This window comes from Triplophysa dalaica, chromosome 15, assembly GCF_015846415.1.
Source record: "Triplophysa dalaica isolate WHDGS20190420 chromosome 15, ASM1584641v1, whole genome shotgun sequence".
Classification (NCBI taxonomy): domain Eukaryota; kingdom Metazoa; phylum Chordata; class Actinopteri; order Cypriniformes; family Nemacheilidae; genus Triplophysa; species Triplophysa dalaica.
In genome coordinates, this window is record NC_079556.1 from 20,082,773 (window position 1) to 20,101,438 (window position 18,666).

Consider the following 18,666-nt stretch of genomic DNA (forward strand, 5'->3'; position numbering starts at 1 on the left):
ATTAATACAACAACAATCATATTCAGGCTAAATACAATATTTATATATAGTGTTTACTATTATATTAACACAATCTGATATTTGCATAGAACTGAATACAAGATTAAACAACAAAAAAAAAGGGTGAAAAGTGGTTTTCATCAACACAAGCTGCCAGAGTTTATTTAAACGTCATCTTCTACAACATATTTTATATTGTATATTTTGAGTACATTTAATGTTTTTGCAACTTTCTGATTTCTGCAGGTTTTTGAAAAGTTCTTCTGCTGTGGAAGGCTTTGAGTATCTGAAGACTCTTCATATAAATCCTTTACTCCAGAGAGAAATGAATCTGAAGGATCATAAACTAGACGAGTCAAGAGTGAAACAGATCTGTGATCTACTGCAGGATAAACACTGTACACTCCACACACTGAGGTAAGTCTTTATAGTGTTTGTTTATCATCACATGGCTGTGGAAAAAACTCATCCTGCACAAATACAGAATCACAATCATTTGGGGCACATTTCTTATCAAAACTCTCTGTTAAAGGTCCAGTAAATGAAATATAGCGTCGTCTAGTGGTGAGGTTACGAATTGAAACCAATGGCTCACTCCACCCCTCCATTTCAAATTATTACAGTGGCTGACAGAACTAAATGTTTTCACATTTTTGCTTCTTTGCCGAAGAAAATATTATTTAGGAAACACACTCTGTAGAGCAGTTTGTCCGTTTAGGGCTGCCGTAGAAACAACCGGAGAATTCCATGTTAGAGGACGTACGGTGTGTGTATATAGAAATAGCTCATTCTAAGATAATAAAGACATAACACTTCATTATTTAAAGTCTTTATACACCTCTGAAGACATGTATGTAAGGATGTTATATTGCATTTCTGTCAATAGATCTTCCTAAAAATCACACACTGGACCTTTAAAGAGTTTAAATGACCATGTCTGGTAATAAGAGGCAAAGATGATAGATATTTAAAAGATAAGACACCGTTATTACGATTGATGATGAAGGAATGTGACTTAAAATGAAGTCGAACAAGTCTAAAGACTGATGATACTCTTGGGCGGACCTTCTTAAGGCGCTTCATCCTCTAGCTGAAGAGACCTCATAAAAGTGTTTTTAGCTCAAATTTAATTTAAGAAACTAGAGATCTGGTGCAGAGTTATGTTACAGTCAATGTCAGGTTTTATTTTTGCTTGGATTTTTTTTTATTAAACCTTTATAACTTATGTCAGTAGTCATAGTTGCCAACTCTCGCGAGACAAATAAGCAACCTCAGCTTTAAAAACAAGCCCAAAACAAGCCCAATATACTTCGACTATTTTTTACCATCGTTCTTATTTATCATTAACTATTTTTTTTACAATAAATGAGCCTGCAATATTTAAACTGGAAATTCTTGTTTATTTTAAGATGAAGAGCAGAAGATATTTAGCAAAAATCAGCAAACGGGAACAAAACGTGAGGGCACGCTCTAACCACTCATCTTCACTGACCTGTGAGCAGAATAGGGTTGAGAGATGGAAAAGAAGTAAAAGATAAGAGCCTTAAAGGGCTTTGTTGTACTTTTTTTCCATACTTGGACCACTTTGTTGGTGCCATTGTTTTCTCAAATTTACATGTTTTATTTATTTCCATCTAAATGTCATAGCTTGGATTACAACGTCACGCGCCTGCGCTTTGAATTAGATTTTTCTCCAATGAGGGGAGAGGGGGAGGAGGGGGCTGAATGTTTTGAAGAAATACGTTACAGAATTGATATTACTTCATTGATTGGCGATTAGCTGTAATCTGAAAGTGTCAATCAATGCATGCGTGTAAAGCTGTGACCATAAATTTAAAGAAACGAAGTTGCTTGTCAAATTTTCCTAACGAGCAACAAATATTTTTTAAATAAGCCCAAAAAAACGCAACCCGCGACTTATGATTTTTTAACGCGGCTTGATAAAAAAACAAGTCCAAAGTCGCGGATTATAAGCGGACTTGGCAACTATGTCAGTAGTTGTTCTAAGAGAGCTTTGAATTTGACAAAAGTCAGTAATTTTACATGCTATTCTCTGTACATCATGTCTATACAGGTTGTCTGGAGGCAGTATTACAAAGAAATGCATTGATGAGCTGATTTCAGCTCTGTGTTCAAACTGTTCACATCTGAGACATCTGAACCTGAGTAAAAATGAACTAGGAACTTCAGGGGTTAATAAACTCTCTGATCTACTGAAAAATCCACAATGCACGCTGAAAACATTAGTGTAAGTATGCAAGTTACATTATTCATAAAAATGATAATATAGTCAAATATTGTTTTTCTTAACATTGTATCTTCATAATTTAATTGAATAGTAACAGTAAACTCATGTTGTGTTATTGTGTTCTGCTCCTATTACAGTTATATGTTATGTGTACACATGAGTTAATTTAACTGTACATTACACATCAGTAACTGATGACCAGATCTGACCAATCTTACTTTATCTCTACAGACTGTGTGAATGCAGAATAGATACGAAACAGTTGGCCGTCCTGATTCAAGCTCTGTGTTCAAACCCTTCACACCTGAGAGAACTTAACCTCAGTCAGAATAAAATCAAAGACGATGGAGTCAAACATTTATGTGATCTACTGAAACACTGTGAACTGAAGAAACTGGAGTGAGTCATATTCAGTTACATAATAAAAGCAGAATTATTCCTTAGATTACTTATGTTATGTGATCTGATAAAAGATAGTCTGTGTATGTGTGTGTCTGTGTGGGTTTTGCTTTATGCTTTAAATTCTTTAAACTGACCAGTCACACATTATATAGTGTTTTTATTTACAATGTATTGTATTTACATTATAGTTTAACCACAAATTACACACTACACTGAGAAGAAAACACTTCTCACATACCATTTAATATGTTCTTTTTTTTGATAATCAAAAGACTTCATTTAATGCATTAGAAATAAAACATAGGACACAATGGCTTTCAGTATGCTGAAAAGGAACAGCAGGGTTAAAAGCAGACGGTGGGACTTGACCTGCACATCTTTTCAATTCATGTTAAAGCAGCACTATAGAACTTTTGCTCACAGGTTCCCCCGTGTGGTTGATAAGTGCTATTGTCTGTTACCAGTGTCGTGAATAATGTTGCTTTATAAGCTTCCCATTAGAAGCACAATACACGTGAATTTGTTGCTTTAACACAACTCATTTTATTTCTCTTTCTCTCTGCAGGTTGTGTGGATGCAGTCTTATAGAGGAACAGTGTGCTCACCTGATTTCAGCTCTGTGTTCAAACCCTTCACACCTGAAACACCTGAACCTCAGTGGAAATAAACTAGGAACTTTAGGGGTTAATAAACTCTCTGATCTACTGAAAAATCCACAATGCAAACTGAAAACATTAGTGTAAGTACACAAGTTACAGTTTACATAAAAATGATAATATAGTCAAACAGTGTTCCCTTTCTGTCCGTCTCTCGACGTTGTGTCGAGAATGACAGATGGGGTTCGCCCTTGAGAACCAATCAACTCTTACTACTATAGAAAAGGCCAATGAAATTCGGCCAATTAAATTTGCATGCCGGGCCGAATCCTCAGGCACACACTCGGAAACGATGCATGACGTAGATGAGCATCGGAGGGAGACAGAAGTGATGTCAACCATGCTAACCAGGGGATACCTGGTTCCAGAGGACGGAGTGCGGTGTCATCCGCGCCCACCCCGGGGGAATTTTTTTTCCCGGAGGTGCATGAGGAGCTGTGTAAAACTTGGAGCGCTCCACTCATGGCCCGCTCCAGTCAAACCGGCTCTGGCTCCCTTACTTCCCTCGATGGTGAGGCAGCCAAAGGCTGGAACGTGAGGCTGCTGTGCACCTGTGTCGCAGACGGCTACCACTTGGGGGAATCGGCCACGCCTACCGTCCAAAGCGTGTAAGACTTCGGCATCACTGAGACTAACATCTCCCCTACACACTGAAAGTGTATGTAGTCCCTATCGCCACTCATCATGTCTCAGTTGATGGAAAGTTTCTAGGGCAACACAACCTGGTCACCAGGTTCCTAAGGGGCGCGAGAGGGCAGAATCCGCCTCATCTCCGCTCCATACCCTCTTGGGACCCTAATGTGGGTCCAAGAGCCCCTCATCGGTCCTGGCAAACTCTCACGTTATCTTGAGACCCAGGCCCGGATACCAGTGGTGTAGTCCTAACAAAAAAAAGTGGTGTAATATACTATACAACGATAACCCTGACCACACATGGCCAAAAGACCAGTGTGTTTGTTTGATTTTCTAGTAATATGACAATTATTTCAGTTAAATTTTCTAGTAATATGACAATTATTTCAGTTAAATATTTATGCATTATTCTTTGCTTATGCTTTGAATATGAAGTTATAGAATTGGAAAAAAATAAAGTTGGAAAAAACAGGTCTATGCCAGCACTGTCAACCACAATACAATATTTTTTACAAAGCATAATATGTTTGTAATACACCATCATATGCGAGATTTTACTGATGTAACTTTGTCACCACTGCGATCTCTTTGTCAGTACTTGTCAATAATTTAAGGGGAAGATATTAATGTATAAAGTTAAGATTGTGGTAAAAACAGACTACAATATTTTAAATGTGGAATAAACGTAACAAGTAGGTTCACAATAGTGATGCGCGGATGGCGCTTAAATCCGCGGGTGCTGCGGATGATCCGCGGGTCAGGTGGGTCGGGTAATAAAAAAATTCGTTCAGATTAATTGCGGTTGGGTCGCGGGTGGATGATATCGATATCATATACAATATTAAAAAACACATTCTCTTAAAATACGAATGTGTTTTAAATGCACTTTTATTCATGCGCTAATTTGCAGTCATTTTAAAGAAATGTGCGCGTGGCGCGGTAGAGGACGGTCTATTTCTTAAAGCAGAAATGGAGGCAAAACATATCCGAGAGAAATTTAAAAAGGGAGAATTAAAAACAAAACAAAAGGTAGGAAAGAACAGTACCGTGTAGGAACGTTTTAGCGAAGTACTGGGTATGTAATGCAATGACTGTGAGGCATTGTATGTATATGAAAGCCATAAGACTGGTACCTCTAAAATGGTACATCATGTGTGTGCTAAATCGAAATATTAGATTTAACTATTTACAGACAAAGACAGTGCTAGAAAATTTACTGAGTAATTTAAATGACGATCGGGTCCGGGTCGGGTGCGGATATCTATATCAGAGAAAATTATACGTGCGGGCGGGTGGCGGGTGGATAATTTATTTGAAGCAGCGGATGCGGATGGCATTTTAGCTTATCCGCGCATCTCTAGTTCACAATGACTTTAATGGGAACGAGGATACATAGAAAATGTAAGGATTCTGACATTAAACAGTAGGGCTATGTAAATGCTTTGTTTCATTTCCTCATGTGTCATTTAAAGAAAGCTACTATTAAAAGTTGTGACAGATACCAAAGATTTGCAATGCACGGCAACATCGTAAAGAGATAAAGCAGCGCAAGAGAACCTGTGAATTCAGTGTCAATGCCAGATGAGAGGAGCCACTGAGCGCCCTTTAAACCAGCTTTGACTAAAAGTGAGCAGTTTTATCAATATTAGCTGACGGCTTCAGCGGGACTCTTTCAGTCATTGACGGGATGAGCTCCTCGCAGGCTAATTCCCAACAGTGAAGATGATGTGGTTAGCGCGGTTGGCGGAGGTTGGAGGTTTTAAATTTTCTTAAGAAATGCACCAATTGTATGAATGAATTGTGAACGCGATACGGTTAAAGGGAAAGCAACCACAAATCAGCTTGGAGACGTTAAGAAGGAGAACAAGTGGGTATACGCTAAAATTGATCTTTAGAAGTCGTTATACGCAAAGAGCGCTGTGGAAAAAATAAGCATACGGCGTGTGCGTACGTATGGCTCCGACTACACCACTGCCGGATACGTGCCCAAAGTTCCCACTTCTCCCTTCCGGGAAGAAGTGGTGGACTTGCAGGCGCTTCCCATCGGGGAGGAAGACCCAACCCCATCCGTGTTGTGTCCTGGAACGCCCGCAGAGGTTCAGTAGCTCTGACCAGCTCCTTGTCTGTGTTGGAGGACAGCAGAAGGGGAAGGCTGTCTCCAAGCAGATGCTGACGCACTGGGTCGCGGATGCCGTTACGACGGCATTCCGATCTCAGAATCTCCCATGCCCACTGGCAGTGAGGGCTTAATCCACACGGGGTATAGCCACCTCCTGGGCACTTTCGCGAAAGCATCGAGCTGACACGCCCAGGCCTGTTACCGTCGCTTCGCTAGAGATTGTGACGCGATAAAGCATTGTGGCGTTTTCCGTAGGCAACCTCATCTGTCGTTCTCGACACAACGTCGAGAGACCGACAGTAAGGGAACGTCTTGGTTACGTATGTAACCTCTGTTCCCTGATGGAGGGAACGAGACATTGTGTCCCTTATGCCACAAACACGTATCGTATTCTGCTGCAGTCGTGAGAGGCTCCCAGGCTCTTCAGAACAAGAGGTAAATGAATGCTGCACGCCGGCTTCGTTTTATACAGTAGTCAGAGTTGATTGGTTCTCAAGGGCGAACCCCATCTGTCGTTCTCGACACAACGTCTCGTTCCATCCATCAGGGAACTGAGGTTACTTAAGTAACCAAGACGTTTTTCTTAACATTGTATTTTCATAATTTATATTGATAGTAACAGTAAACTCATGTTGTGTTGTTGTGTTTGCTCCTAGTACAGTTATATGTTATGTGTACACATGAGTTAAGTTACACATCAGTAACTGATGACCAGATCTGACCAATCTTACTTTATCTCTACAGATTGTGTGAATGCAGAATAGATAAGAAACAGTTGGTCGTCCTGATTCAAGCTCTGTGTTCAAACCCTTCACACCTGAGAGAACTGAACCTCAGTGAGAATGAAATCACAGACGATGAAGTCAAACATTTATGTGATCTACTGAAACACTGTGAACTGGAGAAACTGGAGTGAGTCATATTCAGTCACATAATAAAAGCAGAATTATTCCTTAGATTACTGATGTTGTGTGATCTGATAAAAGATAGTCTGTGTATGTGTATGTGTGTGGGTTTTGCTTTAAATTCTTTAAACTGACCAGTCACACATTATATAGTGTTTTTATTTACAATATATTGTATTTACATTATAGTTTAACCACAAATTACACACTACACTGAGAAAAAAACACTTCTCACATTACATTTAATATTTTCTTTTTTTGATAATCAAAAGACTTAATTTAATGCATTAGAAATAAAACATAGGAAACAATGGCTTTCAGCATGCTGATTTTTCCTGTAGCTCAGTGGTAAGAGCATTGCGGTAACAATGCAAGGTTGTGGGTTCGGTCCCAGGGGATTGCAAATACCTGTGTAAAATGTAGGATAAAAAGCAATGTAAGTCGCTTTGGATAAAAGCGTCTGCTAAATGCCTAAAATGTAAATGTAAATGTAATGTAATGAACAGCAGGGTTAAAAGCAGACGGTGGGAATTGACCTACCCATCTTTTCAATGTTAAAGCAGCACTATAGAACTATTGCTCACAGGTTCCCCCGTGTGGTTGATAAGCGCTATTGTCTGTTACCAGTGTCGTGAACAGTGTTGGGTGTAACTAGTTACTAAGTAATTGGTTACTGCAATTTAATTACTTTTCCCTTGAAAAAGTAAAGTAAGGGATTACTCATATGTTTTCTGTAATTTAATTACAGTTACTTTTGATGTAATTAAACTAAATACTTTTTGAAATACATGCGTGTGCAATCGTGTAATTGACATCAAAATTCAAAGTCTTACTTTAAAATCTGTGCTTTAATGTATAATTCTCACATTTGTAATACTTTGGTCAGTTAATAATATTATTTATTTTAATGAATTAAATAAGCCGTTTCATGTCTATCCTTGAATCACTTAACTAATCAAGGTTGATGTAGGATATAGAAAGTAATTAGTAATGAGTAACTAAATACTTTTTGGACCGAGTAATTAGGACAGTAATCTAATTACACTATTGAATATGTAATGAGTAACAAGTAATTAATTACTTTTTCAGAGTAACTTACCCAACACTGGTCGTGAATAATGTTGCTTTATAAGATTCCCATGAGCAGCACAATACACATGAATTTGTTGCTTTAACACAACTCATTTTATTTCTCTTTCTCTCTGCAGGTTGTGTGGATGCAGTCTTACAGAGGACCAGTGTGCTCAACTGATTTCAGCTCTGTGTTCAAACCCTTCACACCTGAAACATCTGAACCTCAGTGGAAATAAACCGGGACACTTAGGAGTCGAAGTCTTATGTGATCTCCTGAAACATTCAAAATGTAAACTGAAGAAACTGAAGTGAGTCTTATTGAATTGTCAAAATAATCTTTTTAATGATTGACAGATCTATCAGAGAATATGTGTTATTGACTCTTTAAAATCAGTGCAAACCGAGTCATTGTATCCTCACTGTTATATGAAGAGGCTGAATTTTCATCATGTGGAACTGTGTTTGTGATGTCTTTTTGTGTTTGTTGTCTTTCTAGACTGAATGACTGTAGCATTACAGATGTTTCATGTTTGGCTGAGACACAAGCAGTGAGACGTTTAAAGGTTCTTGATCTGAGCAAAAATAAACTAGGAAACTCAGAGAAGCTGCGTGAGATGCTAAAAGACTCTAACTGTAAACTGAGGTGAGTAAACTGAAGGATTTACACATTTATACTTATTTCATCAGATTGGACTATGAGCTGTTTAACATGTTTCTGATGGAGTATCTGTCTGTGATGTGCGTTGTAAACTTAAGCTGGTCATTAAGCATCACTGTGTCACATGATGAAGTGATTAGGTAGAGACAGAAGATCTAAGTTCAGGAGTATTAATAGAAACACACTGGAAACACAAGGAACATCTGTTCACTGGCAACACCGAACACTGACTGACAAAAGCACAAGACAAACAAACAAGGCACAGTAGGAGCAAGGAAGACACACAAAGCACAATAACACAACACAAAGGGAATATATGACACACTCCCATGTGCCTAACAGACCTGATAGGTGTTAGAGTTTAGGATCGTAGTTTAATGGTCCCCTTGTTTTATTGTGTGTTTTTTATTATTTAAATGTTTTCTTTTGTTTATGATTCTCCTCACAGACTAAAGAGTCAAGGTTGGTTGTCATGGGGCTTGTCTCTTGTGTCTGGAAAATCAGCAGCACATGGGGATGAATCATCATCATCACATGAGGAAGATGAGGACACTTCATCTCAAAAAAGTACTGTGTCTTAAATTCAATTACATTTTAAAAATTAAATAAGAATTATGATTTCTGTATGTGTGTTTAAACTCATTTGAACAGTTTGATGTATATGATCTGAACTATGAATCAGCAGGTTTTGTAATCAATGCATCAATAACATCATATTTAGCTGTATTTTTTAACATATTAAAATGTGTGACAACTGCAAAACACAGTTTGTATGATTTGATTAGCTGTGTAGGAACAAAGTGTTGAGTGGCTGTAAGGATGATTAGACTCGTTTGGGTATTTCTTCCAGTCGCGTTGCCGTTGTGTACAATGTGGAAATCAGGAAAGCAGAAAATAACACAACTCTGCACAAATGTATTTTCTTAGAGAGCAGGTGAAAATAAAAGTGTTTGAGAGAGGGAACGGCGATCTGATGTGCAGATACTGTGTTGTGTAAATAGATGCTTGATGCACAACATTCTGAATGTCCTCTACATATGACAAGTCGTTTCCAAGCCGTTGATAAATATTCTTATTGTATATCTGCAAACTTGGTCATAAATTTAATATGGCATTATGATAATTACTGGAACAATATGTACAAATCAAAACTGATTAAACATGAAATACTCTGTTCCAGAAACAGTGACAGAGAGAAACAGCAGACCACACACAACATACCACTATACAGTATATTGTTTATGCGACCAACTCACTTTATAACAGAAATTACATTTTAATTTTGTCTTTTCCATTTTGTGACAATTTATCGGTTTATAAATCATTTGAAATAATGTGTTTTATTTAAAATGGCTAGATTTCACTGTTTACTTTCACAATAATACCTGCACCTGAGTGTCATTAAATAAAATTCATATTAAATTCATTTCACATACAGTTTATCAATGTACACTAAAATTGAGAAAAGAGCTCAAAATATTACAAGTGGAAACGTCAACACTTGAATAACATGATGGACACAAAACCAGAACACCAACCGTTGTGATTCTTTGCATATCAGTTTGAACATTTATCATATATGTGTTCCAAGTGAAGTCTAAAGATCTGAGTTTCATAAAGAAAGCAACATGTGTTGTGTGTATTATCTGAGAAGCTACAGAATCATGTTCCAAAAGGGAACAAGTGATCAAATATTGAGTGTAGACCAAAATAACTTTCTGTCAGTATGTGTCAAGAAGGCCTTTACTGAAGTGTGATTTTAAATATATTTCTGAGTAGACTGAAGGTATACAAACTTATTCTTTATTCTGTTTAAAAAAAGAAACTAATACCACATTTGCATAAACTTTTATTTGTAATGCTAATTTTCTGGAATATTGGTGATGCAGTTTTACATTTATTTTCTCAAATAAGATAATGTGAATTAAGAACATGTGTCTACAGTAGTGATTGGTATGGTATATACAGATCAATTGACTTTTTGTTTCCTTTTGTCCATACAGATCACTAAAAGGATCAAGCAGACGCTGGTCAGAGTTCCAGTGGTGAACAATATGACTGATGTAAATAATAAATATTGTTCTAGTCTGTTCTAGTGTATTTATCTGCCTGTAATAGATGCAGGTTTCATTTATTTGAAGAAAAACACACGTATATTACATTTGATACAGAACATATAATATAATGTATATACTTGTGTACATTTGATACATTTGTGTTTTAGTGTCTCTGTTTGCTAAGTGTTGGCAGTTGTTGTTCAGTTGTTGTGATGGTGTGTTGCGTTCCTTATTAAGATTCACGTGATCTCATCATGTTGCCATATCTTAATGATACTGAGTACATTTTAACAGTGGAAAAGATAGTTTAACCTAAAACTGTAATCTTCATTTTAATTAAATTTATCAGAATTTTTTGCCGACATGTAATAGCAAACCTGCTTCACTTTTCTCTTAGATTGCTTTAGTGTAACATGAAAGAAGAAAGTCAAAGAAAGATGTTCTTTATTTTATCCTTCATATGCTGTTTGGCTCATTTGAGCATTTTACACATTGTTTTGGAATAAAAATTAATCCTAATAAAAATTAATGACTGAATCTTCTACTGTGTGTTTGGTCAAAAATGACAGGCAATAGGAAATTAATGGGAAAAGCCTAAAACAGAACATGTTTGTTGTTTTTAAAAAATACATTGATTGATTCAGACACACAGAAAAAGAGGAGAGAGACACATACCGCCAGAGAATATGAAAGAGAAAATAATAGGTTAAAGTCTAAAACATTTACATTTAGTCATTTAGCATTTAGCAGACGCTTTTATCCAAAGTTAGAGTTAGAGAGCAACAAGTGATATATCATACAGGAGCCATAATACATTAGGTGTCAATACAAAGTTACTGGTTTCAACAAAAGCTAGACCACTACCTGTTGAGAGAAAGGGTTAGGTTAGGTTTTTTTATTTTGTCTGTCAGGTATTCACAGAAGAGATTTGAATGTTGTGAGAGATGTGGTTGACCGGTCAGAGTTATGAAGAATGTTCCACCAGGAAGGAGTTGTGAAGCAGAATGCCATTTACTGTCCTTATGAGAAGGCAATACAAGACTGGTTTGCTGAACGCAGTGATCTTGATGGGGTGTAGGAGTGCAGGAGGGTGTGAAGACAATGCAGATCCAGTGATAGTCCTGAGTCAGGACACACACAGAGTCGGGTTTAGGGCCCTCTCACCAACCAAGAGCTCACCAATGGGACAAACACCCAATAGAGATTCTGCTAACAGAAATGTGTAATAACATTCTACGGGAGCAGCGAAAGACTCCAAACAACACCTGCAGAGCAGAGCAGAATTAGAAATTTAAATTTATTCAGAATTTAAATACAAAAAGAGCTGTAACATTCTCCAGTCACCTTAAGAACAGTGATAAAGAGACACTCCATCACAAAGCCTTTAGCAATCAAGAGCTGAACCCTTCAACTGATCTCAACACTGACACTAAAACCCAAAACATGCCCAACCAAACCCTAGCCAGACTAAACCAAATGATAAAAACACAAAAAGAGAAATATCTCAAACACTGAACAGAAACAACAGCTCAGCAAAGTACATATAAATGTAATCTGTCATGAAACAGAGAATATAAACTGGCAGAAAACCTCACAACCGTATCAGACCATAAACTAAGAAAAGTCTTGACCGTGTACAGACTCAGTGATCACAAGGTCATGGTAGAGACAAGCAGACACAGACAGACATGGACACCAAGAGAAGAGCGACTGTGTCCACACTGTGTGACACTGACACAACACACACAAACTGACACAACATAACAGAATCCTGTCACCCTCAGTAATTTCATCAATACTTTGCTCTTTTTCTTTTTCTGTTTATATTGATATGTATATAAAGCCCTGTTGAAGAAAAACAGCATTTTCTCGTTTTGGTATGTTTGGGTGCTGGTTTGTTCTGGTATAAGATGGACATGTCCTGCTTTAAATGGTCCTTAGCTGGTCATGTGCTGGTCAATAGCTGTTTAAGATGGTCTATGATGGTCACATGCTGGTTTAAGATGGTCCGTAGCTGGTTTAAGAAGGTCAAACCAGCATCAATACATAGCTAACCCAGCAAATACTGTTTTTCAACAGTTATTCTCATATACTTTTATTTTCTTCTTAATCTGTATTTGTGCAGAATGTTTATATTTGCTTTGGCAATGTAACATTTGTTTGATCATGCCAATAAAGCTTCTTTGAACCTTTACTACCAGAGCTCCCACAGCATCCCTTTGACAGCTGGTTCTTTATGGGACGTTGAGATCACCTGAGCTTCAGTTTGTGTGTATGTTAGCCCAACATTCACTTGTCTCTTTGCTCAGTCTTGATCTTCCTATGGTCAAGCAGACTTTTGTTCTAATTTTTATTTATGGTTTTGGATTACCTTCTAGAATTTTTGGCAAAGATACTTACCTGCTTGTTTGGAACTATTATTAATGGACTTCTGTGATTAAGCCAGGAATTCTTTGTATTTTTTGTGAAACACTGAGTAAAGACTTTTTCAATTTCTCACTTACCATGGCCTAGTGGTCAGCGCTCAGAACAACACGTCCTGTTTTCACCTTGGTCCTGATAAGACTATTTAATATTGCAATATTTCATTGATAAGTCAATGGGAAAAACGTTGCATTAAATTATAGATACTTAACCATGGATTTCACAGACAGGGTCATATAAATTTAAAGGAGTTAATTTGGATAATATTAAGAATTAACACGCAACGGGTTCAGAACACTGAACACATTTACAGGGCATTAATGTACCATTTTTAAAATCTTTTATTTTTTGTTAGAGACAAACAATTTGCCTTAAATATGTATGAGTACTAGCAACATGAAAAACTATTTACTCTATAAGACCTCTGAATAATTGACAATACTCATGTGTGACATTGCTGCCAAACACGACACTTTGAAATGGTTTGATAAATACAAATAAGCTGTATTTTGACAAATGCTACTTGAATGAAGTTCTGAGCCAAGGTGTATGAACACAGCCGTTCTCTTTATACTGTCTCTGAAGTCTGACTATCTGATGTCAGTGAATTTGATAACGTTTTAAAATGATCAAATTGTCATTGATTGTAGTGATGATTATAGGCAGGGGTGCCGCCAGAAATTCTGGGCCCTATAAGAACCAAAATTTCTGGGCCCCCTACAAATAGGAAAATAAAAAGGGGGTCTGCTCTTCTGGGCCCTAAATCAGCCTGGGCCCTTAGAATCGTCCTAACCTTCCACCCCTTTACGGCGCCCATGATTATAGGTTACAGAAGATGCTTAAAAGAATGTTAATGAAAACGAAGATGACATCAAGAGAAGTTTTTTGCCCCACCATAAAAAAAGCAAAGCTCATACAGACCCAGAGTCTCAACATGTCATTGATGTGTTCTGTTCATACAGTCTGAAGGATCTGCACAAGGATCTTCCTCATGAGAATTACAGCATCTGCCCTTCAGAATAATCTGTTTTCACACTTCGGGCCAAAAACTCCAACTCAACTGCGCTTATACAAAGAATATTTAGACAAACACACATAGTTTGAGAAACACATATGCACACAGTCTTTCAAATAATCTATTCATTTTCATTAAAGAGTGTAAAAAAATATTTATTTCTATAATCGATAAAAGCATGAAACATACAGTTAGTGTGTGTTTAACACTCCAAAATAAGATTGAAAGGTTGCTTTCTGTTGTGGTTCACAAGATCATATTGTTCCCATGCAGCCTGTGACCAAAGAAAGTGAAGCCATGAGTTAATGACTTAACAGCATTTCTGTTGGTATATAATATGTGCCTCAGGTACACTGATGAAAAAACAGATCATTGGCAGATGTTTAATAAAGCTGTTTTACAGCTCTGAATCATTACTCATGATACATATTCCACCTTTAATTCTTCACTGGGAAAAGTGGCGATAAAAAGACTTCAAACACTGAAATGTCAACTTGAAAATATTTTCAAATGTGGCGTGCCATGGAGGCATTCAGCCTGTGGCACTGCTCAGGTGTAATGGAAGTCCAGGTTGATGCAGTAATTCATGCAAAAGGAGGTCCAACCAAATATTGAGTGCATAGAAATGAACATACTTTAAAGAATCCAGACATTTCACGTTTTTTATTGATCTTGTGCACATTCCAATTTTCTGAGACACTGAATTTTGGGTTCATTATCTGTACGCCATAATTATTAAAATTTCAATAAATGAAGGCTTGAAATATTTCACTTTATATGTTATGAATCTATATAATATATGGGTTTCACTTTCTAAAATGAGTGACAAAAAATATGGATCTTTTTCACAATATTCTATTTTTTTAGATGTATCTGTACAGTATAATAATATCATGAAAGCAAAGTGCAGCTAATTTAGTTTGGTAATCTGTTTAGGGCAAGTAAAATAAAAACTATTGCAACATTTTTTTCTGTTATTAATCTGTTAATATTCCCCCCACTATGTATATACAGGGTAGGTATAAAATCTGCAGGCTTGTAATATCTCTTTATAGTTGAATTTTCCTGAACAGATGGGAAAGTGACAGGCCTATGCTGCAGATCTATGGTTACTGTTGATACTGTCTAAGAAAGCTGTGAGCGCCATCATCTGTCGACATGTGCAAAGGCGTAGATTTGGTTTGAACATTGGGGGGGGTTGAACGTCCCAAATAGCACACAAGCATCACGGAGACGTCTATTTGATGTGTGTGTTTACATCTGGAAGACGTATTTTTTAGAGTGTTTGCTCATCTGCAATACGTCTATAGGACGTTTCCTGTTAGAAGATGTCTTTAATATGTAATGATTTAGAATGTATGTAAACTGACATCTTATAGATGTCTATCAGATCTTAGTTAACAGCAGATCCTTTCCAGATGAAGTGATCTTTAACAGACATCTTGCAGACGTACGTGTGCTTTCTGGGGTTGTATGCTGCCTGTTATTTTATTTTAATTTTTTAATGTGTATTGTCATTGGATAATTTATTTCTATATCCATCCATCCATCCATAGATCAATCCATCCATCTATATGCTTTAACTGATTACAAATTCAACATAAACAAATATGAAAGAGACAACATTTAGACATTTATTTTAAGATTTTTACATTCCACCTAAATGCTTTTTTTTTTTAAAGGGAAACACATCGGCTCTTGAACAACTGTAAACGTGAAATTTAGATACACCACTTCCTCAAAGGAACAGAACAATGATTATAATTACACAGGTTAAATGAAAGCTCAAAATACTGTGACTTTTCTACCCTGCTGCTATATTTACCTTAAATATGTAAAAAAAACTTGTTAAGAGATTATACACCTCATAACGTTATGAAATTCGTGTATAATCCTCATTCATAAATTCTAACATAGAAGAGATTATAAAAAGAAAGAAATGAAGTATTGAAAGCGCCAGTAGGCGGCAGCGATTCACTGTTTTAATGAGTAAACCACTTAAATTATTCATTCATCCAATTCGTTCAAAAGTCAGATTATTTTAGGAAGAAAACAGACATCAATGTGAATGCTTTTGTCATTGATAATTACAGACACTATTGAAAAATAAACTAGCAAAACAGATGGCTGCTTTGGTAACTTGTTATACTGATAGTTATATATAAATACATTGCAATGGATTAGCAAGCTAACATATAAGGTGTGTACTATTATTACACAATATTCTCACACCTCATTCTCAGTACATGCTTTATTTTGTTTTAAACTTGACCAGCAGTTATATATAGTCCGCTGTGCAGCGCTTCTCTTCATTTTTGGTGTACGTTAAGTTACCCGTGTGCTCTCCATTCAAACACCACTCGCGTTGTTTTGGTGAAAGTGCGACTCATTGGTTGGGCGTTACCAATCGGTTCAATGGAGGGGGAGTATTTTTTGTCTAATTTATCATGACAAACTAATATTTGATTAGGAACAAAATTATTGTAACAAAATAAACTAATTCTACATATTTTTCATTTGATCTACTGTGATTTTCAAGTTGAAATATTGGAGGGGTTGTAACATGCATTTGAATATTGGGGGGTTACCTCCCCCGCATCCCCCCCATAAACTACGCCCCTGTCTGTACGCCATAATCATCAAAATTTCAATAAATAAAGGCTTGAAATATTTCACTTTATATGTTATGAATCTATATAATATATGGGTTTCACTTTCTGACAAAAAATATGGACCTTTTTCACGATATTCAATTTTCTTTAGATGTACCTGTACTGTATAATATATCATGAAAGCCAAGTGCAGCTAATTTAGTTTCATAATCTGTTTAGGGCAAGTCAAATAAAAACTATTGCAACATTTTTCTCTGTTATTAATCTGTTAATATTCCCTCCTTCTAGGTATTTACAGGGTAGGTATAAAATCTGCAGGCTTGTAATATCTCTTAATAGTTGAATTTTCCTGAACAGATGGAAAAGTGACAGGCCTATACTGCTGAAGTTTTATGGTTACTGTTGATAATGTCTTAGAAAGCTGTGAGTGCCATCATCTGTCGACATGAGGGAATTTATTGATCACCAGCCTCACAATGGATGAATGATTTCGGAGTGTACATTTGTTTTTGTTCATTATTGCACTATTCCAATATGGTTTTGGACACCACCGTTCAGATGCAAAACTCTCCAAGTCAGTCAGACGACCTCCATTTACTTCGAGCATTAACAGATATTTCATACGGGTCAGTGTTTTTAATGGGTTTTGAAGCAGAAGTATTTGATTGAAGTTCACTATGTGTGGAGAGCATTCACTCAACATTAACAATTCATTTTTGATGCAATTTTACTTTTGAAACCCTCTGACCCTGACACAAATATACAATTTAGAAAATGGGGTACGGAAATTAATTTGACAATAAGGCATTATTTAAAAATATTTAAAAATCCTGTTTGAAATTAATTATTTGTAATTTGTTCAATTAATTGTTATAAACCTCGTTTTTTGCAAAAATGTTTTGTTATTTGGTCAATTATTTTCTTAAATGATTGTTGTTAAGGTATTTGATTAATTACTCATTAAATTATTTCTTCAATTAATTATTTGTAAAACTATTATTTGGTCAATTATTTGTAATCTGATTCATATGTTACCCTGGCCGACAAAACCAGTCTTAAGTGTACATTTTTCAAAATTGAGATTTTTACATCATTTGAAGGCTGAAGAAAACAGCTTTATATTGATATATGGTTTATTAGGATAGGAGAATATATGGCGGAACAACAAACGTTTACAAAGCTGGAATCTGAGGGTGCAAAAAAAGCAAAATATTGAGAAAATCAACTTTGAATTTCTTAATCATAAGCACTGTAGCAGACCATCCACTCACAGAAATAAAGTTTTTATACATTGACAGTAAGAAATTTATAAAATATCTTCATGGAACATGATCTTTACTTAATATCCTTATGATTTTTGGGTATAAAAGAAAACCCTGTAATTTTTACTCATACCCTTTATTTTTGGTGATTATTAAAATTGTTCCTGTGCTACTTCAGACTAATTTTGTTCTTCAGGGTCACATTTATTGAATATAAACTCTTATTCGAGTACTTCGTTTCTGTTTTGTCTGTTACCGCAGCCCACTCTTGCAATGACGTTTCTGATAGAGCAAGAAGTTATTTCCAAAAAGACTTACTCTTTACTCTGCAAGTGTAATATTTGTATTACACAGAGTGGAGCTTTGACAAGGACATACAAGCTCAATAACAATGACAACATCTGATGTCGCAAAGCACATCTACCCGTGTCCCCTTCCATAATCCTGTTTCATGTAGACCTTTATAACACTTACCTGAAAACAGTCTAAACTCCTGTACCACTCTTACTACACAAGACATCTGTGTATATATCCATCTGCAAGTGTGTGTAAATGAAATGAAACTATGAGCAGACGAGATTAAGACCGTACAAACACTTAA

At 36.4% G+C, this 18,666-nt stretch overlaps 1 protein-coding gene across 1 annotated transcript in view; it reads left to right on the forward strand.

Annotated features, from left to right (window-relative positions):
- Positions 1 to 11,296, forward strand: part of LOC130436438 (uncharacterized) — a 210,278-nt gene extending 198,982 nt beyond the window's left edge. Inside the window, exons 91-99 of the mRNA XM_056767084.1 lie at positions 247 to 417; positions 2,075 to 2,248; positions 2,480 to 2,647; positions 3,216 to 3,389; positions 6,803 to 6,970; positions 8,172 to 8,345; positions 8,534 to 8,680; positions 9,144 to 9,262; positions 10,699 to 11,296. Of these exons, the coding sequence (XP_056623062.1) occupies positions 247 to 417; positions 2,075 to 2,248; positions 2,480 to 2,647; positions 3,216 to 3,389; positions 6,803 to 6,970; positions 8,172 to 8,345; positions 8,534 to 8,680; positions 9,144 to 9,262; positions 10,699 to 10,706 (1,303 nt within the window). The 3' untranslated portion in view covers positions 10,707 to 11,296. The remainder of the gene's footprint in view (positions 1 to 246; positions 418 to 2,074; positions 2,249 to 2,479; positions 2,648 to 3,215; positions 3,390 to 6,802; positions 6,971 to 8,171; positions 8,346 to 8,533; positions 8,681 to 9,143; positions 9,263 to 10,698) is intronic.
- The last annotated feature ends 7,370 nt before the right edge of the window (positions 11,297 to 18,666 follow it).